At 36.5% G+C, this 25,424-nt stretch overlaps 1 protein-coding gene across 5 annotated transcripts in view; it reads right to left on the reverse strand.

Annotated features, from left to right (window-relative positions):
• Nucleotides 1-11,924: 11,924 nt before the first annotated feature.
• LOC131079329 (uncharacterized) overlaps nucleotides 11,925-25,424 on the reverse strand; it is a 124,012-nt gene continuing 110,512 nt past the window's right edge. For 4 of the 5 annotated variants that reach the window (XM_058017238.2, XM_058017237.2, XM_058017240.2 and 1 more), the window contains 2 exons: nucleotides 12,407-12,461; nucleotides 11,925-12,320 (listed from right to left, as the gene is read on the reverse strand). In XM_058017238.2, coding sequence (XP_057873221.2) covers nucleotides 12,133-12,320; nucleotides 12,407-12,461 — 243 coding nt within the window. In that variant the 3' untranslated portion in view covers nucleotides 11,925-12,132. The remainder of the gene's footprint in view (nucleotides 12,321-12,406; nucleotides 12,462-25,424) is intronic. The other variant, XM_058017239.2, reaches the window with a different exon arrangement.

Genomic DNA, 25,424 nt, shown 5'->3' on the forward strand with positions numbered 1-25,424 from the left:
TACTCTTTGAAAATCCCAAGAACTAAGATAACCAGTGAGTTGCATGGTGAAGCCATGTAACTAGGATCATAAGTCAATAAAGGAAAAGAAAAGGGGAATACAGAGAGGCCATTGAAGGTGCCATGAGTCACCAGGGCACAAGCTTAAGGATGTTTTTAGCCTAAAGGAAAATGAAAGTGTTCTATTGGGTCTTTTGAGAGTGGGATGGCTTCAAAAGGCCATGGATATTTCCAAGTGTTAGTTTTGGAAAAGGTAGATGCCCACATAGCTCAAGAGCCCATTTTGTCCAAGAGGTTGCAATAGAAGTAGTGGGATGACTAGATGGTAACGTTTCCACATGCAAAGGAACATAAATGATTAATTTGAAAGAAATTTTAATGAACTTCATGATGGAAACTCACATGTGGTGGATATGCAGAGCCTCTTTCAGTTGCAGCCATCTTGTCTAGTAAAGAGGAATTTTTATATATAAGTCTAATCAAAAATTATGATAGGTGTTCACGATTTGTCATAAAAGAGACCACTTAGAAATATCAATAGAAATTATCTTAGAGCTTAGAATTGTTTGTTTACTTTACTAATAGAAATCAAATGCAATAGATTGTTCCTAGTTTGTCTATTGTGATTTTTATCTTTTTTTAGTGCTTAACTTTAATGCTCTATTTCATCTTAAGATGGATATAGTTGTTGATAATTATAAGTCTCTACTTTTAATTTCTAGTGTAAACTTACGAAATTTGGACCATGTCATGTCATCTTAAGATGGATATAGTTACAGATAATTATAAGTCTCTACTTTTAATTTCTAGTGTAAACTTACGAAATTTAGACCATGTCATGTAATCTTCGATTTTCTATAATGATTTATGATTAAGAATTAGATTATCCCCTTTGCTGAGCAAAATTCACAGACTATTAGTAGTTTGAATGAAACAATAGAAACATCCAAGTTCCAATGAGCCTTAGTGGTGGATTTGAATGTTATGCTCTGTGTTTATATGACCTTATGCATTCTATCATCTTTCCAACAATGAAGAGTTTGTGATAATTTGTGCTCAGTTTGTCGAGTTGTTTGTTTCCTATTATTTCTAAGATGGAATTTTAAAAAGCTTTGGTGCATCATCTTAGATTATGTTTTTTTATGCTTATTTCCTTTCACCCTTTTCTTCCCCCAAAAGAAAAATGAAGATCCATCTTCTAAAAACCAGGAGGTTGTTCTATGAAGTATAATTTGTCCCCATTCATGCTCTCCATAAGGTCATTTCTCTTAGCATAGGATTTAGAGATCAATAGTTATTTTTCTAGCATGCCTAATGGAACAACACTTAGTGTTAGAACATAATGTTATTAGGGATCACATCCTTATAACATTTATATATAATGTTCTAATACAAGGTTATAAAACCTTATATATTATATGCTTTATAAGCATATCCCATTTGAAATAATTATTATCTAATAACTATTAGATTATTAATTATTTATGAGTGGGGGTTATTGAAAAGGTGTAACTAGTGAAGTCACCCTTCCTCCTATATTTAAGGAGGCTCTCTCTCATTTGAGAGGTGGGTGAATTTGGAGCTTTATGATGAGTTGTATCACTATGCATATGAGGTATTATTGACCATGTGGAAGTATTGGAGGAGTGTCCCCAGGTTCATGTCTATTTTATTATAGACTATATTTGTAAGTGTTTTAATTAAATGATGCTTTATGGGGTTTTTTACTCGAAAGGGTTTTCTCCGTGTATATATTGTGTAATGTGTACATTTTGCATGTATGTTTCATATTTCACTTACTTTATAATCTTTTTTATAATGATTAGTATCCTAAGATCCTAATTTCTAACATGGTATCAGAGCAGGTTAGGCTATAGTAATCATTTTTACAGGTTATATTAAAAAAATATGTCAAGATTGATGAAAAATCTCCTTTTGAAATTTCCTACAATCCATGCCACAAATTTGAGTAAGTGACATAATTGTTTATTGCTATTTTTTTGAGGAAGAGATGTATCATATATTGCATTAGTTGAGTAGCATGATTATAAGGTCACATTTTCCAAAAAAAAGAGGCTAGCATTTGGGATTGCACTTCAAGAGGTAAAGAGTGACATTTTCTAAAAGAAATAGAAAGTTTTTCTATGAGAATAATTGACAAATAGTTTTAATTTTTTTTTACTTTCCTCCAATTTTGGAAATATTGAATATGTAAAATTTATGTGCATCTTGTATAATGTAGAAAAAATTGAATTACTTTTTTGAATTACATGTATCATCAAATTATTTTAACACAAAAATTTAAGACTTGTGAAAGGTGCATATTCATTTGAAAGATTAGAATGCATTTTTCACCTTCTTAGGTAATTAAATGATATTAGTTAATCATGGTTCTTTCCAACAAGACTAGATTTATTTTCAAGAGGATCTAAAGTATATACAATTTAATAATACGATATCTAACTATATCTCCATGATAAAAAAAATTAATAACCTTAGGAAAATCCATCCCACAACTTCTTCTCTTGCTAAAAGATCTTCACTTGATTGATTTTTGAGATTAAATCAATTAAAAAATTCATAAAATGAGTTACACCATCTCAAAACAAGTACATGAACACAATCATTTTAAATTCACCGTATATCAAATAGTTTAATGTTTCAATCAATCTTATTGATTTTATACATTTTTTGAGAGGTATGTTCTCTTTAATAGATCAAAACCCTATACAAAATCTAAATCTAAACGATGTGCCTTTTATGAAAAGGTAACTATCCTTTAATATTGATAGTGCATTGTTATGGGCCAACCACAATGATCAATTAATATTGAACTAGTTATCATAAAAAGCATAAGTTGCAATCCTTACATATTGGTCACGATCCATTCTCACAACTTCCTAATATGAAGTCTATCAATGGGATAATAAATGAAATTCTCTATTCTCATTGTTGATATTACACAAATCTCTCTTCCACAAACTTGATGAGTAACATTCTTATTTTTGCTCTGTTTCTGGCCATACTTAACAACTACAAATAGATATACAACTTATAAATACCAACCTTCCTAAGTGGAATTTATAGGAGATGAGAAGCAAGAAATGACGTGGATTTTCCTCTTTGAATCCTCAGAATTAGGTCCAACACTTAGCTCGAGACTTCCCACTTCCAAAATTCCTATCAGTAAACAGTACTAAGATTACCTTTGTCTCAGTTCAATCCATAAACAAAGTCATACTTCTGTCTCAGTTCAAGGCATAAACAAAGTCACACCTTCTCATGCCAAGAGTATCTCCACACTTAACATGATTCCACGCGGCCAGCATATGGTAAGGCGATTCACTACCTTAATATATTGATGCCCTTGGAAGTACCTGCGGCCAATCTCAAAATTTGAGTATTTTTGAACTCTTCAGAAAGGTCACACCGTCTACTAAAATTATCATTATATATTTGCCCAACTAAAACCTGATTGCATTAATATAAGTGGTCGGTATATCCAAGTCACCACGCACAAAGAAGAAGAATATAGCGATCGAGATAGAATCGCTTTGACTCCACAATGCAAAACTTCCTCACACACTGTAAATGGCAAATATGAGAGCACAAAACTTATTCCCAACAGATATAAAGCCCACGCAAGAGAATATCCACATAAACTTGGAGCATTCAATAAGATATATTTACATTTTGTTTTTACTCTCAACAAGTGAATTGTTATGTAGCCACACTCAAAGAGTTTGAAAAAATGAATCTTAATGATTATTTAGCATAATTAGTTGTCAAGCTATGAGTTTCAGCAACCATCAAAATTAAAGATATTTTTTTGTTATCAATTCATTTCAATTTTAGAAAGGGTTTGAGTTGATTATTTATGGCACATCAAAGTTTATTTTTTCATCAATAAAACATTGGTTGCAACTACAACTTCGATTAAGCACCTCTCACAAAGAAACTCATTATAGGCTGGAAAGAAACTCATTATTCTCATGATATTATTTTCATAAATTATTTTCCTCACATTGAATTTTGCATCCTTCCATGCACCATTAGAAAATTGTTTAATTTGATGTTAATTTTTTAAGAAAGAAAAGTGTGCATATGTATATTAAAAAACGGTGTGATTATCTCATGAGGAATTCCATGTGTTCTATGAGATGTCTCATTCTTTTATGTTGTCAAATATTTTAAAGGTCTCCAACAAACTTGCACATTTAACATACATGTAAATAATCTTATCATTAAAAATGGACAATGTAAGAAAAACACATTGTCTATTATTGATGTAAGATTTTTTTGTTGTCAATCATATCATTGAAGATACATGCATATATGAAGAATATCCTTAAGAGCTAAGAGTGTTGCTTTCACAAAGTTATAAGAGATGGTGTAGACTTGTACTTTCCTAGATTATCCATTATAAGTGATGATACTTCATAATTCCCTATATAAAGGCACTTTAGAATTAACTTTGATTGTCATTTAGTATGGGTAGATATAATAATGTCCCTTTTTTTCATTTTTATGCTATTTTCTTGTAAATCACTTGTGGATGAGACGTGAACAAAGAAGGAAGCACCTCATAACTAATGGTGTTGATGCTTCCATATAATGCTATAATATGTTTGGTGCATCGAGTGCCAATTACTATTTTCAAGTTTTTTCCTTCCAAATTAATTGGTACAATAGTGTTCTAAGTTGCATTACAAAAGACTCATTAGTGCACTAATTGAGACAAAGGGAAGAAACATCATAATTTATCTCCCAATAATATTTCAGAGGATTATATTGAGAACATTGCTACTTGTAGTATATTTGATGAAGTACTATCAAACTATCACAATGATCATCTATTTATCCCTAGATAGAGCATAAAATATTTATCTATAAAATATAAAAGCTATTAAAGTTCATAACTAAATTAAAAATTTATCACTAACATTTTTTTTGTAGATCAAAGAGATCTATTGTTTTAATTTGTATTTGATCTATTTTTCACACTATTTATAATGGGTGGCTATTGCCCTTATAAACTGTTTGGGGAGCAAACCTAGAAAGGATAGCTCACCCGTTGCCCAAAATTTTCTATGGATCATTACTATATGTAGTAGCATGTCTATTTTGTATTTTAAACAAGAAAACTAATTATTCATACTTATTCTCATGAAAATATACATTGATCTCCTTGCTACCAATTATTGGACTATATTTTACATTTATGAGGAATATTATATGATCTTTGGCAAATGGAAAATGCATACTATTATGTTCTTTCTTTGCACCAAAAATTAAATTTAATTGATTACTATGTTACTAACTATATTGTTTCTTATATGGCGAGGTTATGCCTTCAAAGCATATGGTGTAAGTTCTATTACATAGATGGCACAATACCTTAATAAGAAGACTATCTTCTATGTGTCTTTGAATCAAATGAACAAAATATGAATGTAGCTCTTGAAGATTCAATATGGCCTTGAAGATTTATGGAAGAGTTCCATTTAGATACATATGAAAGTACCATATTACTTGAAGTTACTTCTAAAGAACAAAATGAACATTGAAGATCATGGGCACCTCACTCAAGTGAAAGTATTCTATAATAAAGGCATCTTGAAGATCATGGGCACCTCACTCAAGTGAAATCATTCTATAATAAAGACACCTTGAAGATCATGGGCACCTCACTCAAGTGAAATCATTCTATGATAAAGACAATTTGAATATCATGGGCACATACTATATATTGTAATTTTAGCCATCATTTTGAAATCCTCTATGCAGTGATTGGCTTTGACGTGATGCCATTAAGGGGGGGTGTACATGACACCACCTAGTGGCTAAATCCTAGATTTAAGACCTAATAGGCACAAGACCTTTAAGCATTATATGCTCCAAATTCAAATAATTTTTGGCCTTAGGTGATGCCATTGAGGGGGAGTGTGCATGTCAATGACACCACCTAGTGGCTAAATCCTTTTATTTTTAAGTCCTACGAGCACATTATCGTAAGACCTACGAGCATATTTTTTTTAAGTCCTACGAGCATATTGTAAATTCTTCTCCTTGTAAATCTTCCACTTGTAAAAGCATTGTATTAAGACCTATGGACACTATGTAATGAACCTGGGGAGCGGCTAATTTGAGGGGACCGTGGCTCCAATATAATTTTTTAAGACCTCACAGCATCATTTTTAAAACACTGGGATTATAAATTATGACAAGATGACTTTCATGTAGTCTGGAATGCATGATCTTCATGTTGGCATATATTTGTGTCCCTATTTATCACTATCAAAGAAGACCTACGTTACTGGGGTGCTTCATTTTTTCTTCTATGGAAATTGTAAGGGGGAGTGTTAGAACATAATGTTATTAGGGATCACATCCTTATAACATTTATATATCCCATTTGAAATAATTATAATCTAATAACTATTAGATTATTAATTATTTATGAGTGGGGGTTATTGAAAAGGTGTGACTAGTGAAGTCACCCTTCCTCCTATATTTAAGGAGGTTCTCTCTCATTTGAGAGTGGGTGAATTTGGAGCTTTATGGTGAGTTGTATCACTATGCATATGAGGTATTATTGGCCATGTGGAAGTATTGGAGGAGTGTCCCCAGGTTCATGTCTATTTTATTATAGACTATATTTGTAAGTGTTTTAATTAAATGATGCTTTATGGGGGTTTTTACCCGAAAAGGTTTTCCCCATGTATATCTTGTGTAATGTGTACATTTTGCATGTATGTTTCATATTTAATTTACTTTATAATCTTGTTTATAATGACTAATATCCTAATTTCTAACACTTAGTTTCCAATTATAAGTGGGTTTATGAGCCACAAGCCCATTATGAGGTCGCAAATTGCACAAAATCTAGGCCTCTTGCTACTGGCATTAGTGAGTGTAACTTAGGCTAGAGATACTAGACCAAGCATGGTGCAAGCACAAGCTCAAGCATAGACACAAGTATAAATGTTGCACAAGTACTACCCTAAAACTTTGTCGCATGTAATAGTGGTATCCCACTAGTTCTTTCTACCCCTCTAGCTATTTGGGATCTCATTCCCACCTCAGTATCGAAGTCACTACCTAAATTTACCAAAGAAGATTCAAAAATGCATGTAGAGCACTTGTAAGATGTGGCACATGTAAGTACTAGTCATAATGTTACTAAGCACAATGTGGTTCTTAGGTTGCTTGTCGCTTCATTTAAGTAAAAATCACAAGATTGGAATAGGACTTTATCCTCTAACTCTATTAGAGATTAGGAGCATCTTGGGGATAAAGATAGCACCTCATGAAGTTATTGTGGATTTCAACGTCAAGTTTCACAAAACTTGGCAAAAAGTCCCAATGTCAACTTGGCCTCTAGCGGACATGGCTTCTATTTTCTATCTAAAAGCTTTCAATTATGATATAGTGGTCATGATTCAATCACTCTGAGGAAATACCTAAATAAATGCATACGATCTAGTGGTAAGAGCATATGATTTAGATAGAGGAGCTATGCAATTGGATGGGAAGAAGGTTTAGGCCTTAGGGGTAAAAGCACAAAGCTTTGTTACACTTTTATAAAGGAAAAGGCCAATGTTGATTCAACTTTTTTAAATTGAATCAATAGAAAGTGAAATATATGTTTTAAGTTTTGAAATGATGTAAACTAATAAAATGTATTTTTTTATGTATTTTATGTTTGTAATTTTTTAAATTATTTAAAAATTTTATTTGAATATACTTTCTTATGTAGTAAACACTATTATTTAGTTGATAAAATACTGAAATTGAAGTTACACGAGGCGTCACACTTTATATAGTAAATTTTACCTTCTTCTTTTCCAATTTTTTGTGCATATTGATAACTTGAAACTTTAATGCAAAAATATATTTTTAACTATTTTTTATGTATATATATTTTTCAATAAATTTGAAAAGTTTTGTGTACTAAAATGTAACTCTTTCCATTTGGCGTCACCTTTTTTCTTAATTATTTATCCATATTAGAAAAGAATTATATCATCTTGACATAGACTCTTTTCTCTAGTGCATTTATTTTTTTCAAAAATTTTAAATAAATTTTAGTATTTTTCTTTTACAAGATAATCAACCTTATATTTTAGAGTTGATGACTTACTTTCAATAAAAATTAAAATTAAAATATAAAAACTAATTAAAATATTAGAAGATATATATTTTGCAAATTTCACTTATAGATCTATAAAAAAGTATTTTTACATTTTAAAAATAATATTATTTATAAGAGTAGGAGTTGTTGAAACATCGAGTTTTTCAAACAAAAAAAAATTGGTAATTAGACCCATAGTGGTATAAAATATACATTTAGTAGAAAATTCCAATTGGAAAAGTTGTGGCCCATACATAAGATAGCTATAATACATCTCTATAGACTATATATTTGACTAAAATTAAATTTTAGTAAGAATTACTTAAATTCACTTGTGCTGATAAGTTGGCTTAAAACGTGACATAGTTTTGTGCTTTTACCCTTAGGGATAAATAGAAATATCTCACTGACTCTGTATTCATGTCCTAATATTAAGTTCCCTAACAGGTAGTTGCAATTGATATCCCTCCCATTTTTGCCATCTACTTGTTGTGTATCTTTATTGCAAAGATAGGAAGTTAAATTTGTCCTTGCATTGGTCCCACTTGATTTTGCAAACCAAATATGGTTCTTAAATGAAAATGTCATCTAAACCCTACATCTGAAACACATAGAAAATGATGCTATGGTGAATTTTAAAGTTATTCATAATTCCTAGTAACAATTCAAAATTTTGAATCAATTTTTCCTTATTTTCCCTTTAGTTTGATGTTTGGAAGAATTCCTATTTGATTCTTAAACCCTAAATCCTTTGGTAGCTAGGTCTTATTTATTCCTTAAACCCTACGTTCTATTATAAAGTTGACTGGCAATAGCGAGTTGTCAATTTTGAGTTATAACTTTGAGTCATAGTCTCTTGTTCATCATCGACCCCTTCTCCCTAGTGAATTTTCCATTCGGTGTTTATCTTTCCTAAGTACCTGTGCAAATATTTCCTAGAAGTTATTTGAAAGCCAAATCAGCAGCTCATGTGGCCAAGTGGCTCTCTAGCATTTCAGAACCATCGAGCCCCTGGAAGCACACAGACCATCTAATTGTCAGATGGGCTTGTTGGAGGTTTGATGCACATTAGAGTTGTGGCGCTATCTTATTCAACTAGAGCCTCACGAAGTTAGAGCTATCAAAGCCTATCACATACCTGGCATCACGTAGGTGTGACACACATCCAAGTGGAGCCTATCCCGAAGGAAAGCTAGTAAAGACTTATTGAAGGTTTCGATCTTTTAATCTCAGCCATTTGTTTATGTGTAACCATTGCAAATCAATGACACATTTTTAAAGCTGGCAAACAGTTACTAATATGAAATTCTACTCACACACGGACAAAGTTAATGGTGAAATAAATGCAATAGTTGAATTTGATAATCATTGAAGGATATTATCGGTATCCTCAGGACCATTTCACTCCACTGATTGTTTGCCCCTATCGGAATTAGCTAATATGAGCTTTGAGAAAAGTTGCAGACAAAATTAGGGTTTATTTGTAAACGATATTAAGCTAAGTGTAATTCAATTGGTGATTTAATCGTTTCCTCAATTCTCTATTGTAATTTTGGTCGCAATTGTGTGTCTTTTGAGCTACGAATAGTAGAAGAAAGCTAGGCATTGTTGGAGAGGATTGATTTCTGTTGAACCCTAGTTGCAGAGTGCAAAACCCTAACCAGCCAAGATGAGTAGGAAGCCTCCAAGTAATGTGTATGAGGATCTCATCAATCAATTGAATGGTAAGAGATCTCCATTGTTAGTATTAGTACCAAGTGGTCCAAAGGATAAATTATTGGACGGTCTCCATGGGGTAAGATCCCAAATTGTCAGAGCCTATTTGGGACCTATTTCAGCATCAATACTAGAAGAGGGGTGCAAAGACCCCCATGAGAAATGGATGGGAGCTTGGTCTTGGAAAGCTCATGACCACTATTTGTGCATCCGGTTTAGATCAAACTCTTGAATCTTCCCCTCTAGTTTTGGGAGGATTCATGTTTTGAGGTCATATGCAACTCAGTTTGTCACTTTTTAAAGATTCATAATTCTACTTTGCATATATAGGGCGCACCACCTTTGCTCGCAATCTTGGTTGATATTGACATATCCAAGCCTCCTCATGGTGATGTTCTAATGGTTAGGGGTGGACCTTGGATGCAAACACTAGATTGAGGGCCTCCTCTTTTGATGTCATCGTTGCTTTGCTACTAGTCACTTAGCTTTGGATTGCTCTTTCACGGCAGAATGGTTTGGCCTCTTGGTGGAAGAACACTAATGAAGGTCATTTGACTATCAAGGTTCCTACCTCTTCAGAGAACAATCCTGATGTGCACCTCGATGTCGATGCGGCATTGGAATGCCCTGTTGCTCCTTATGTGGCTCTTTCAAGCTTGATTATCCCTACTACACGCCCAAATTATGCTTCTTGCCCAAATCCTGAGGTGTTGGCCACTCCCACTTTTGCTTTGATCCAGTCTTCCTCTCCTATGTGTGACACCTGTCTCCCATTGGGTTCTCTTGTCCCTTCTATGACTTTTGTTAATTCTTGAGTAGGGGAGTCACCACTTCTTTCCTAAGATAATAGGGTCCAAAATGATTGTATTGCTTGCATTGTGGTTCGTAGGAGGAAAGGTTCTTCTCCTCTCTTTCATGTGTTGTGAAAGAGAAGTCTACAATATACGGTTTGGACCATTGTTTCCCACTAATTCTTTGCTCCAATCAAAAGCCTTTTAGCATGTAGTTTGTTGTGTTTCCAATATCACGTCTTGTGAGATTCGCCTTAATTGCCTTATGGATCTTTTGTATTGGGTCTAGGCCCTTCCCATGCTTATCTAATCAAACTTCCTTGATACAAAAACTACAAGATTGTTCCATCAAAAACAATAAAAATTAGTAACAAAATGAAAAATAAGTTTGGCCATTAATCCCAAATGGAGGATGCTTGCCAAAATGGACTATCTTGATGGTTGAAGCTCTCCAACGAAATCAAGTCAAAATCACCAAAAATAAGAGAGCTAAGATCTTCAAGAATGCTACAACATGAGATGTGAGAGTTGAATCGCTGATCAAGAGAGCATAAAAGACCTTTTAATAGAAAAATCAAAGGAGTGAGCTTATGAAAATTTAGCATGGATAACTTGAAAGAAAAAAATTGACTATTGAAAGCTATAATTATTCTATATTCAATATAGTATATATATAAATATTGTATGTTATGTATTCAATATATTCTACTAACTAGAGGGATAGATTAGTATATTGTGCTTAACGTTTGATCTAAAATGTAAAGAATCATTTACCTTCATTCTACTTATATTCCGATGGGAGGGAGCTCTCTGATATTACTTGAGTTGCTATGTGGATACTTATATCTCTTGACAGATGTTACTTACTAATTAGGCCAGTAAATAATTACACTACATCACCCTCATTAGAATTTTATATTAGTGTAGAAAATGATAGTTTTCGAATTATATCAGTTTACACTAACATCACAACTATGGGAAGTTTGTTGTTTCTAATAAATAGTGCAGAGAATAGCTCCGAGAAAATAAAGTTGCCTTTATAGAATTATAAACCTCACGAATGGCAAAATAAATTTGCTTCAGAGCTGACCTAGAGCACTACAAAAAGCTAACTAACTTAGAACTTGACAGAAAAGACAATACTGGTTAGGTTCAAGTGTTCCCTTTTGTGTTTATTATCAGTGTTGGTTAAAGTTTCTTTCGTGTACATAGAAACGACAACTTGTGTCTACAACAAACTTTTAGATTAAGATAATTGATAAAGGACATTATGAACCCAAAAACTTTTATGCCTCTGAAGGATCAACTTTATGATATGTGATAGATTACAACGTTGATTCGGGTTTTTGAGAATTTGGCATATAGCTTGAACAATAGGCCTCTAACATGCTTTGAAAGCCCCAACTAATCATCTATTAGAAAAGAAATGGGCATTAAAAACAAACACAGAATTGAACCATGATGGTCTTGGTTATCTTGAAAAATCACCAAGTTAACAAGCAAATTTAATCTGAAGCTTTACAAAGGGTATCCTTGAATGACTCAATTCTTGCATGATTTCCTTGCAAATCTTTGGGTCTTGAGATGTTTTCATTTGCTGCATTGCATAACTTTTTCTGCATTTGTATAGCACCTTTCTGTTTAGGGGGTGTAAAAAATAGGCTGCCTGCAAAAGGGAAACTGCCATTATACTTTTAAAAAACCCAATTGGTACAAAAACAAAAGCAAGAATAATCACTTATTTTGAAAATGCAACTCAACATTACCAGAATCTTCATCTCTTTGAGACGATGCATCATGAATAGCTATAATACTACCGTCCTGCAAAAATGTAGATATGGAATATAATATCATTTCAACAAAAAATATTCTTGAAAAGTAGAGTCTTCATATCAATCATATGAAGAAAATTGAACACAACCAAGAACAAGACACCAAAACTAAAAAGTGGATGAATTGAAGTGATGAAGTTTCATGAAATCCAATCAATTTTAGTTTCAAAATAAATAAAAAATTAGATTCCCAATTACTTTATGGAATTTTCAATTTTTGTCATATCATGAGATTTTTGGATTTTAATTAAATGAATTTCCATAAATATTGCAAAAAATGCCTCCAAAAATGAAAGTAGAAAGCATGGATCAATTTCTCCACTAAATAAAATTTGCAAGTACTCATTCTCAGACATGGATTTATTTCACATTTCAATGAACTGACATAGCAAACTATTTCTTTAGACATATTTTAAAGAATTCCTTTCTAACATATTATCATTGTCAATCCTACCATGCCTAACACCAATGGACAATGTAAACAAGGTGGTCATACCATACAATGCTTTAAGTAAATAGATATGTTATGTATGAAGTACTCAAAGCAAACTTAAACATGCAGTAACTATAATAACAAAAAAATTATCCCCTACAACTTCTTTTATCATGTTTTTGCACTCATTTTAAGAGTTTCAATTTGCAAGTGTTTTTACCCCTTGTTGACACTTAGTTGAGCTCTGTTGATTTCCATTTATCCCTATCTGTCTTGTGTTTTCCCTTCCCATGTGTTTTCAACCCTTGTGTAAGCCTTGTTTATTTTTCCCATTTGATGCTTATCCCACCCACCTAGTGTTTAATTTTTGTCTTCTCTCATGTGTAATTGACCCTCTCTTTTGCCTCATTTCGCCTATTCACATTTTAGCTATATTACGGATCTGTAGGTTTTGCTTCCAGATCCAACAGATTTACAGCTGGATCTGTCAGTTTTCCTGCCAGGTCCATCAGTTTCGTTGCCGGGTCAGAGGTCCAATACAATTCTGCTGCAGATTCTGGCAGGGAGTGTGCAGAATGGTGAGGGTTTGCTTTGGACAAGCCTAGGGGAATTCACCTGTCTTTTGATGGCTTTTTTCCTTTTCTTTTTTAATTTATTTATCACCTTTGACTTTTACTATGAGACCCTGAAAGTGCCAACTAAAACATTTGAGACAGCAAAACAAATTCATTTTATTTAGCTCATTTTAATTGCAAGAGACAAATACCATTCTTTTTTATTAAACTTTCACTATTGCTTGCCATTACACAAAGAATGTTGACGATTGATCATTAAAGATTCCAAAGTAGGTGCAAGTAAGATCATAGAAGAAATGTTTTTTTAAAGAGTTTAAGCTTTTTTTATTCTTCTATATTTTTGTTTTACAAATAAACTCTAATGTTATGCTCTCAACTTCTTGTTTTCCTTTCATATTTTTCCAGTGAACCATGGGGATGTATTCCCCCCCCCGCGCCCACGCCCCCCTCGAGCCCCACGTTTGCGGAACGGGGACAAGGCAAACATCAAAATAAGTGCAATTTTTTTTTTAATTTCATTTTTTGGTTGCAATTTTAGGGTTAGGGCCGATCCCTAATTTGATGTGGGACCCATCCATGCCCTCTATGCTTTACAAACCCCCCTCAAATCCTCTCTTTTTCTCACATTTGTTTTTCTGATTTTTTCTAACAGCTAGGTGAAGATGAGAGAAAACACAGAAAAGAGTGATTGAAGGAGTGAAAAGAGATAGGTTGAATGAGTGCAAGTGTAAGAAGAGTGACAAGGAGCAAGAAGAAGAAAATGAGGAAGATTCTACAACATTTTGGAGAGATTTTTCAAGCACAAGGTAGGTTATTTGTTGCTTTTTGTTTGTTTCACTTTCCAATTTTTAAATTTTTTTGTTATTTTTTCTTTATTTCATTTTCAAAATCAGATTTGATGTTGAATCTTGAAGTCCAAATGCTGAATGATGTAACAATGGAATCATTTATCACATTGGAATCATTCATCATTTTGCCCTCAAGATTCAACATCAAATTTTAAATTTTGTTTTCAAATTTGTTAAACTAGGCTGAAACTAGATGCTTATTGAATTTATTTTCATTTTGATTTTGTGAAATGAAGTGTCACAATGAGCTCTCATGACATGAGTGAGGATGAGATAGAAATTCATTCTCATAGTGGAAATAATTTAGAATATGAACCTAAAGCTGAGAGGGGTGACCATGGAGCTGATCCTGGAGCCCAATCTAGTTCCATGGCAAGCGTAGCAGCTAGTAGAAATTGCCCTTCCGGATTCTTGGCACAGTATGCTAAGGGTCCTTATGATCCTAGGTCTCCTCTCAAACAGTTTGTATCAAAACTACCAGGCACATCGGAGACAGGTGGTGGCACAAGGAAGTGGCAATGCAACATTTGTGGTCTTACATGGTTTCGCGGCATTATTAGAGTTCATGCACACTTCCTTTTTCTTTGAGGAAAAGGTGTGGACTTGTGTCGTTTTTTGGAAGATCCTAAAAACATCGAATATATAATTGATATCAACAAGCTTTGGGGCATTCGTGATAACAGTGCAGTTGCAATGCCTACTACTTTGTCTAGTAGGGCACAACTTCAGCAGGGCCAGCTACATGCTTCTAGTCATACATTGCAAGCGAGAGGAGTAATGTCAAGACCTTTGTCCACTTCTAATGTTGTGGCCCAATCACAAGAGGATAAGGGGAAACACAAGTTGCAAAGTAATCCCATAGCTGAATTGTCTAATGTGCATCTGAAGGATGAAATAGATGATGCAATTGTCAAGTTCTTATTTGCCAATGGCATAGCATTTCATGTAGCTTGATCTCAATATTATAAGGAGTTGATATTGATGGTGGCAAGGGGAGGACCATCATATGTGCCACCAAGTGAGACCAAATTGAGGACCTCAATCTTTAGTAAGAACTATTCCAAGATCAATGTTTTGATGGAGAAGATGAAGGCATGTTGGGTGGAGTTTTGATGCAGCTTAGTTATGGATGGGTGGATGGACATTAGCCATCGTCCACTCATCAATATCATGGTTACATGTGTAAAAGACCCATACTTTCTCAAAGCAGTTGATTGTACAAGACATCGCAAAGATGCTGATTTTCAGTTAGAGGTTTTCAAGGAGGCTATTGAGGGGGCTGGGCCACAAAATGTGGTCCAAGTGGCGGCAGATACAACACGTGTGCAGAGCTGCAGAGAAACTTATTGAGGCAGCCTACACACATATTTGGTGGACTCCATGTTGTGTGCATGCCATGAACAATGCACTCAAGGACATGGAGAAGATTGATTGGATTAGAGGAGTGGTCAATGATGCGAGAGAAACAAGATGACCCACTTTTGTTGTGGAATTCACATAGTCAGAAATCTTTGACTACCACTCTAACAATTCGTTTGCTATCTCAGGTTTCTAGTTCATTAGATGCTGAGAGGAACTAGTCTATGTATAGCTTCATCCACCCTCTTAAGAGGAACAAACTTACCTCTAGGGGAGCAAAGAAGCTTGTGGTTTCACATAGTGCTTTGCATATCATCGACCGCAAGACACTTGTGTACAAAGAGAGTCTAGCAGCACGATAGGATGTAGAGCCAAAAGAGCCATCATAGGTTGATGAGGATGCTACGACTTTAGATGAAAGGCTAGTCGGTGTTAGTTTCGCGGATCTTGACTATGAGGAGTCCAATAATTCCAATGATGAGGAGTTTGCGGATGATTAGAGGCCTCCCTTCACTACATTTTGACATTTGAACTTGTTTTGATATCATGCTTGTAATTGTAATCATATTTATGATATTTTTATGCTACTCATTGTGATGATGTAATCATCTTTATGATATTTTTGATATAATAGAAATCTCCAATTTGACAATTTCATTTGTCAAATTTTATTTAGTATTCAAGAAATCTTAGTATTTAGTATTTGCAATTTTGCTATTTTTACTAATTTGACAAAGTTTCATTTGAAATGTAATTCTTATACGTCTTTTTACAACTAGTTTTTCAAGTACTATATGTATATCAACACCACCACCCCCAACACCCCTTCATCGTCATCCCCCCCCACTGTCCCCAAACTTAGCCCCTTTGTCCCCCCGTCCCTGAAACTCATCCTCGCATCCCCCTATCCCCAATGCAAGTGGAACACTATATTTGTTTGTCAATGCATCACTATGTTTAAAATATTAAAAGTGTGTTTAATGTTATGCTTTCAACTTCTTGTTTTACTTTCATATTTTTCTACGAATGTATCACTCTGTTTAAAATATTCAAAATGTGTGTGTGTGCGCACAGGCGCATGTGAATTTGTTGTTTATAAAACTTGTTGCCATAGGAATTACAATGGGAGTTAGTTCTAGATACATTAGACCAACCTAAATTCAAAGCAAACCCAAGTTCTCCACTATAAACAATGAAAGTAATTGATATAATTCAAATGAATCCATGTCATAGGTAGTATATTTAGATTAGCAGATGTCAGGTATTCAAATCATATGGTCGAATGAAAGCACATTTGTGTGGAATTGTTGCACAAAGAAGCAAAGCTTGCCGTAGAAAGATGATGCACTTGTGCCATCAAAACAAGTGATAGCATGCATTGATGAGTAAGAGTACGCAAATGAAGAAACAAGCCATAGAGTAAAGCATCTTTTACCAAAGAGATGATCTTAAGTAATGAGGCCCCATATGCCCCCACATATAATCCTAGTGTTGTGGTGAAACCATCAATTTTTGCCAATTTATTGGAAACCTCCCCACCACAATCGTTGACGAAGTAGGACCTCGTAATATTGTTCAAGTCATATCAAAAAATACAAAGAATTGTAGAGTTATTTGTTTGTTGATTAACGAACATCATGCACCCATCTTTTAGACACCTGATAATGTCCACTCCTTCAATCTTATGTTCATCACCAACCACCAAATGTCACGAAGCATTTTTAGATTGTTTTCAAAATTAGAGCTATTGAAGGTAAGTGAAGCAATATTAATTTTATTATGTAGTCTTCATTAAAGTTTGTTTTTAATTATTTTATTTTTATTAAATTGAAATCTGTTTTGCCTCTAACACAATCATCTTAAGGCAATTTGTCAAAATTTGAGAGGCACTCCAAGCTTGGTCCATATGGAGGCAAGGCGACAAATATTAAGCAAATGATTCTAGATTACTCTTGATGGGATTGCATGGAATATCTCCTTAGTTTCACCAAGCCTATTCTAATTATGATTCATTATATCAACAAAAATAAGCCTAGCTTAGAAGAGATATATGGCAGCATCAACTCAAAGATTCACAAGACGAAAACCATCATGTTGTGACCTAATCACACATCACCCCATCCCAGATAGGAACCCCCTAGCTTTTAGGCCCTTTTGGTCGTTTGGTCTTGGTTTTTTTTGTGTTTTGGTAGCGGTCTCATCAATCTCTCCGCTTTTGCAGATGTTTGGGGATCAGTTAGAGTTGATCTGCTTCTCTGTCGAGCAAGTTCTATGAAGTCTAGGGCATGTTTTGTCCCTTTTTAAGGTTTCTCCCTTTTGTCCTAGATTTTAGGGGTTTCTGTTAGAGTTTTGGGAAAACTGAACATACAATTGGAATCAGGACCCTTCAAGGAACCTCCCAGTAAAATTTGAGCCCAATCGAAGCGACTTTCTAGTTTTAGAAAGTACCTATTTTTTAGGGATTTTTTCGGGTCCCGGAATGTCGTAATTTTGCCAAATATCAAACTTACTATTTTTAGTAAGTTTCTATTTATAGTAACTCATTCTTGCACCCTGTCTAGGGGTCTAATGCTGACACTTTGAAGGTTTCTATTTTTGGAAAGTTAGTACTGGCAGGGTTAGTCAGACAAGGCGACAAGGATCAGACATTTGCCAACATTTCTAATTCTGGAAAGTCAAACAGCAGACAGAGAAGGCCAGAAATTGATCAAGTGCTGGAAGCCTATGCCTAAAATGGAAAGCTCAGAAATTCACCAAGGCTCAGGAAGTCATTCCAAAATTGCAAAGGGGTCAAATTGTCCTAGGTTTGGAAAATCAAACTACAAATTTCATGAATGCTCAGCCCAGGTGAAAATCCGCCCAACTGTGGACTTGGGCGCCAAAATGGTGAAGGCAAGGATAAGTGGAAAAATTTCATGAATCCTTGGCCCATGAGAAAATCCGCCAAAATGTGGACTTGGGTGCCAAAATGGAGGAGGCAAGGATAAGTGGAAAAATTTCATGAATCCTTGGCCCATGAGAAAATCCGCCCAAATGTGGACTTGGGCGCCAAAATGGAGGAGGCAAGGATGGATGGACAAATGAAAAAATCCTTGGCCAAGTGTGATTTGCGCCCAGACATGAGGGAAGGTGCCAAAGTGGCATGCCCAAGGAGAGAAGGACAATTCCATGAATCCTTCCCCCAGTGAAAATTCCGCCCAAGGGAATGATTGGGCACCAAAATGGACATTCCATGGAAGGTGTAAAAAGTGAAAATTCCAAGGGAGAGTGAATTCAACACCCAGGCTAAAAATTTGAAATTTTGCCTAAGGCATGGAAGCCAAGGGGTTAAGGAGGAATCAAAAAGCAAAATCCTCGCGAGCAAATTTTTGAATTTGCTATTTTTAGACACCGAATATCAATGGAGTGTGGAAAATTTTATAGATTCGAAATCGGGGTGAAATTCTCCATCCAATGAACCTGACTCCTAAATTTTAGGAGGATCCCTAAAAAATAGGGATGTTGAAAAGAGACATGGAAGTTCATTCAAAAGCAGGAGACGACAAGTTAGAATGGAATCAAGCAAATCCTGAGAGACTCCTTTGAATTCCCTCCAAAATTGGAAAGAATGAAAATCAACGAGTTGGCGAAGAGAATCTTCCAAGTATAACGCACGACTTAGAGCATTTAAGGAAAGTTCTAAATTCGAACTCATTCGCATGGGAAGTTGCCTTGGCATGGCATAGTGATTGGGGAAAGAATGACGCATCATGAATGCAATTGCTAAATTAATGCCTCTTAAGAATTCTATATAAGTTTGGAAAGGCATTTCATTTCTCACGTGCGAGATTTAGGAAAGAAGTAGAGAAGTGAAGAATAGTTATATTTAGTCTTTGTTTTCATTGTTTCCAAGGTACTTCTAGGATGGCAGAATCAAGCAAGGCAGCTACTATCTCCAGGTAGGCATTGATCAAGGCGGAAATGAAAAGTTTTCTTCCTCATTCTCGATTGAATTCAAGATGGGATGAAATCAGCGACACTAACCTAGGCACATTCAACTTGGTTGCATTCAAGATCCAAATGTTCGGAATAGCAAGGCACAATCCATCCCTGACAACTGTCAAAATGTGAAAAAAGGAATAGTTGCGGCCGCTAGTTTTCCTCCCACTATTCAATGCACAAACCTGGTCTTGGAATGTGCTACACATTATAATCTGGAGCGAAAAACAATCTCAACGCCAAATGGCAAGATGCTGGCAACATTAACTCCGGAGTCAATTGGTGAAGATTTCGGGATTCCGTCACATTATTCCATGACGTACAGGACTAGCAGCGGAGCTTAGGAAGTATATGAAGCAGGTCTTGCCAGGTGCGCTGATTTGATCGATAAGAAGTGGTTGCTGAACCCTAGAGTGCACGTTTCCAAGATGCCCAAAACTCTCACCATCTTCGAGTTCAAGCAGGAGTATGTAGACCTGATAAAAATGCTAAGCAGAGTAATGGGATGCACATATTTTGTGAACTTTGAGGCTTGGATGTTCTTCTACATAGGCGAGATCATGAATTCAAATACGCTGATTGAATGGACCAAATTGATTAGTCACTACTTGCATGAACAATTGAAGAACCTAAAACAGAAAAGATCCCAGTCCTTTTTCATCAGCTCCTACCTGTTCTATATGCTTGCATGAAGAGGAGGATTCGATGGGCTGCCAGCAAGAGGAATCATGGGTTGCGGACCAGCTCAGTTGAAAGTACATGAGTGTTATCCCCAGCTGCATCTCCACAATATTAATTCTTACAGGTTGGCGAATGACACCTTCACCATGTACTTGACACGGCTTATGCAGAATAAGTTGCATGTAAGGATGTCACCACAAGCAAATGCCTTGGTCCAAAAGTATGGAGCTGCGTTCTTGCAATTTCCTAAATTCACCTACATCAGGATGCAAGGATTCTCCTTCCAGTCATACAAGTTGCCCAGATATCCATCAGACAAGCTTGTATTACTTGAGCTCATGAGGCAGTTAACGACCTATGATCAGTTGCAAAAGAAGAAGCAATCAATTGAATTTCCAGTTGTCTTGGGTGACTTCATGGAAATATGCCCAAGCTTGGAAGCCGCTGAAAGTGCAGCGGGGGAATTGGCGTTCTATCATCTGCCATTTTATTCATCCAAGGCCGAATATGATCCTTACAGCCAAATTAGGAAGGTTGATGGCGTCAAATTCCTACACAAGTTTCACTTGGAGGATTATTGGGCAAGTGTCGAGGATGACCTTGAGGTCCGGAGAAGAATGCATTCCAGATTGCCCCTCGACACCATCAGGATAAGTGAAATGTATCAGGTGCCAGATCAGGTGAGGAAGTTGTAGATTTGATACAACTTGAATTCGAAAAAGTAAAGGATCAACCTATTCAGTCACCGGATTGGTCAGAGCCTGAGATGGATGATTTGAATATCTTAGCTAGACCAATGCTGAAATTCACTAAGCATTGGATTGACAGGCAGATAAGAAAGTTGGTGGAAGAAAATGTCCATCTAACATACCAGCTAATGGGAAGTCTAGATTCCCACAGTGAGGCAACTGAAAGCTCCTCACAGGTTCAGGCAGGAAGGGAAGCCCAGATGGACAAAGGGAAAAATGCCCCAAAGAGACCAAGGACAACAAAGAAGAAAGATATCCAGCAGGAAATCCCACAGGAGGTTCAACAGGAAGCAAGGACCGAAAGGGAACATTAGCCAGTTAGTTCCTCGAGTGTGCGGGAAGTTGAAATGTTTCTACATACCACAGGCTCACTTCCAGGGAACATTCCAGCACCCGATATACTCAGCATCAATGCTTCGCAAGAACACCGTCAACCGAGAAGTCAGAGGCAAGAAAGTCCCCTACACCAAGAGGAAGCTCGCCAAGATAGCTTCATGGAGGCTATCCTTGGTGAAATGGAGAAAGAATCTCAGGAACAGGAGCATGTAGAAGATCATAGCCACTCCATCCCCGTTCCAGACTGGTTGATAGGCAGGCTGGGGAATGAAGCAGAAGGAGAAACCAATCCCGCTCAAGAGTTGGAAGAATTATTGAAGAGGATGGATCGGCCAGCGGAAAGAAAGGTTCCCCAGAAGTTTTCCAAGGTGGTCAGGGAAGAATCTGGATCCCAGACCTTGCATATTGCTGAGCCTGCAGTGCATAAAGATAGAAGTGAGATTAGGCAGGAGGATTACGTCATCAGACAAATTGATCTTGGACATGCTTCCACAGGTCAAGTAATGGGAGACTTTGAAGAATCTTCCTTAGCCATGAAGGAGAAATTGCTGAAATCAAAGGCAAAATGTAAGAAGCTGAGGGAAGAAAATAGAGTCCTATACGAATACATCAAGAATTTCAAAAGATCCCTCAGGGAGGCAGGTCCTTCATTCACTCCTCCTTCCTCCCTTCCCAAGGAAGTGGTTGATGATGCAGAGCTTATTAGAGCAATGGCGCAAAATTCTCGGGAATGGGTAGAGGACGTTTATGCTAAAGCAAGGAAATTCATTGAGGATCTAGCTCAGCTTCATTCGAAATTCGTGGCCCTCCTAAGCAGTTTAGAGACAACAAAAGGATTATGGGAGGATGTGCACATTTACCAAGACTTAACCATTCCGCAGCTCAAGGCTCTGACAAAGACTCCAAGGCAAATTCTGGTGGACGGGAGAGTGATTCAAGAAAATGAAGCCTATGACTTTCCTCAATGATTCTATGCCATCTTCTCAGGGAAGAATACCTTCAACAAATTCAACGTTGACTTCTTCACTTTGAAAGAGTCCATTAGAGGGGTACATGAGGAAATCATTAGTGCAAAAGAAGCATTGTTTGTGAAGAAACTCAATGGCGAAGGAATAATGGTGAACTCCCTCAAATCTCAGTTGCACGATTTCTTCTTCGTAGGTTCATTCCCTAAGGAACATTTTGCAAATGTTTCTTCATTCTCCAATAGAATGAAGAAGACACAGGAAATCATGACGGAGTGGGAGAGTTTCTTTTCCAAGAACGAGGAAGAAATTGCCTTGATGGAATTTGACATCGAAAATGTGCCAAGTGTCTCCATTGGAGAGCTGGAAGCTGTCGTTGGCAGATTCATTGCATACGCCATAAATGAACGAGATAATGGTCGTCCATTTTTGGACGAAAGTCTTTTGGCTGAATAGTAGTGGTGTACTTATTGTTGAAGGTATTTTGACTGGGCGTGGGTCCAGTCACTGCATGTCGCCATCAGACAAGGAAGCTTCTTGCATGCCGCCTTCTCATTATGGTTTTATGACAGATTCTTCGTGCATGTCATCGTCGTCAGGAGAATGATGGGCATTTATGAGGGTGTTCGCTATATTCTGAGCATAATCAACATCATGGGGCACATTTAATGTGCTAGTGGGCGCTATTTTAGGCTCTTTGAATTAATTGTACATGGGCATAATGGGTTATTAATTGCCGATTCCCACCTTGTCGCAACTTGAGTGGAGAATCTTCTAAGGTGAAACCCTAATTAGGGTTTGCATGGCTTGAGGCCTATATAAGGGGGTGACCCCCTCATTTGTAAGAGGAGAGAGATTATTGTCTAAGATTGTTGCATCAGGATTGTGAAGTAGTCAACTTAATGCATTGTTCAATTTGATGGTGTATTCTTGTTCTACTTTGGCAATCTGCATGGTCTTGCTCTCTTCGATTAGATTAGATTTGCTTATATGTTGTTAGAAGAACTGGATTTGATAGGAGAACTCGTTGCAAAATCCGAGCTCATACTTTTGGTGTGCAGTTGATTTTTGTACACCGTGCAAAGTTAGCCTGGGCCTGTTGATGTGTATGCGTTTAACTTCGGTTGTCAATAGAGATTGTTCAATCCGATGGTCTATATCGATGATCTGAAAAGCCTCCATGCACCCTTTGAAGATTGCACCGCCTTCGTGTAGTTGTGCTTCGCTAGCGAAACGAAGATTGGTTTGATTTTGCATGAGTGATCCTGTCTCCTGTTCTTAGGATTAGATTAGCTTTAGCATAGATTTTCTCTACCCTATAGAACTTTTATTGCAAATCATCTGTGCAGAAATCTTTGAGCTTGCATGAATCTTCTCCAATTGAACACGTGTAAGGCCCCTTGGGTTATCAGCATACCCATCAAACATCTGAGTCACGTCCACGCACTGAAGGAACCTTGGGATTAGCCGTTTGAACTTTAAGCAATCCTAGCATACAGACTAATCTTGATCAAGAGAGGATAAGGTGACCGTTGGTGACTTTATTCTGTGTTAGACGCTGTCATAAAAAACACGTCAACACATCATAAATGAGAAAAAGCAAGATTCTAATGCAACTTTCTTCATTGTTGAAGAGGGATGGAACACAATGACCACCCCACTACATCTTGCTTTTACAATGGGTCCAAAATACTATAAGGCTGAGGTTCCTTTTATACCAACGAGGATTGCCCACATACAAAGATTATGAAGTCGTTGAATCTCAACAAAATATAGACTCATTAATCCTGATTTGCAAGATGAAGTGAGTTCATTCATTTTTCACACTTCCATGGTCAAACATTGAGGCTCTTATGATAAGTTCAAGAAAAATGCTCATGGTTGGTGGTACTTCCATAGCCAACAATTCCAACAATTAGAACTTCTTGCAATCAAAGTTCTAAAGCAATATAATTTTTTTTTTTTTATTTTTTTATAAGGTATAACTCTCTCTACTTTGTCTAAGATTTTAACTGGTTTCTAGTTCATCTACATTTGAGAGGAACTGAAGTAGACACTCCATCCACTTTTTAAAGTGCTAGAAAGGGCACAAACTTAGTGTAGTGAATTCCAACTTGCACCTCCTTTCATACAATTAATGTGGTTACAAGGCAAGGGTCAAAAGGTTGTGGGGTACTATTGTCATTGTATGACACCCTTGGTCCATTAGTAAGAACCTATCAGAGATATGTTCCATGGACTAGCACTGCCCCAGTTGATCAAGAAGAAAAGCAAAGGGATCATGAAGTGTGAAGTGTTGCCTTGTCCGGAGGAAGTTCCTCCCTTGGCCTTTTCTTTTTTTCCTGGAACTCCGAAACCCCGAGGTTCCGAGGTTCCTCCCTTTGCCTTCTCCGCTTTTCCTTCTCCGGAACCCTGAGGTTCCGAGGTTCCTCCCTTTACCTTCTCCGCTTTTCCTTCTCCGGAACTCCGGAACCCCAAGGTTCTGAAGTTCCTTCTCTTCATCTTCTCCCGCTTTTCCTTCTCTGGAACTCCAGAACCTCGAGGTTCCGAAGTTCCTTCCCTTTGCTACCTCTCCTTTCTTTTCTCGAAACTCTAGAACCCCGAGGTTCCAAAGTTCCTCTCTTTTTCCTTCTCCGGAACTCTGAAACCTCGAGGTTCCGAAGTTCCTTTTCTTTTCCTTCTCTGGAACCCCGATGTTCCGAAGTTCTTGTTCATAGTTCCCCGGAACTCTGAAACCCCGAGGTTCCGAAGTTCCCTCCTAGCCTTTTTTCCCCTTCTCCTGAACCCCGAGGTTCCAAAGTTCCTTCCCTCTTTGCCTTCTCTCTCTAGTTGCCCTGGAACTCCAGAACCCTGAGGTTCCGAAATTCCTTTCCTTCTCTTCCTATCTCTATCCCATAACTCCGGAACCTTGAGATCCCGAAGTTCTTTCCTTAGCCGCCTTCTAGATCTCCGGAACTCCAAAACCCCAAGGTTCCGAAGTTCCTTGCTGCTCTCCTTTCTCCTGTCTCGGAAACCCGACGTTCCGAGG

This window comes from Cryptomeria japonica, chromosome 11, assembly GCF_030272615.1.
Source record: "Cryptomeria japonica chromosome 11, Sugi_1.0, whole genome shotgun sequence".
Lineage (NCBI taxonomy): Eukaryota > Viridiplantae > Streptophyta > Pinopsida > Cupressales > Cupressaceae > Cryptomeria > Cryptomeria japonica.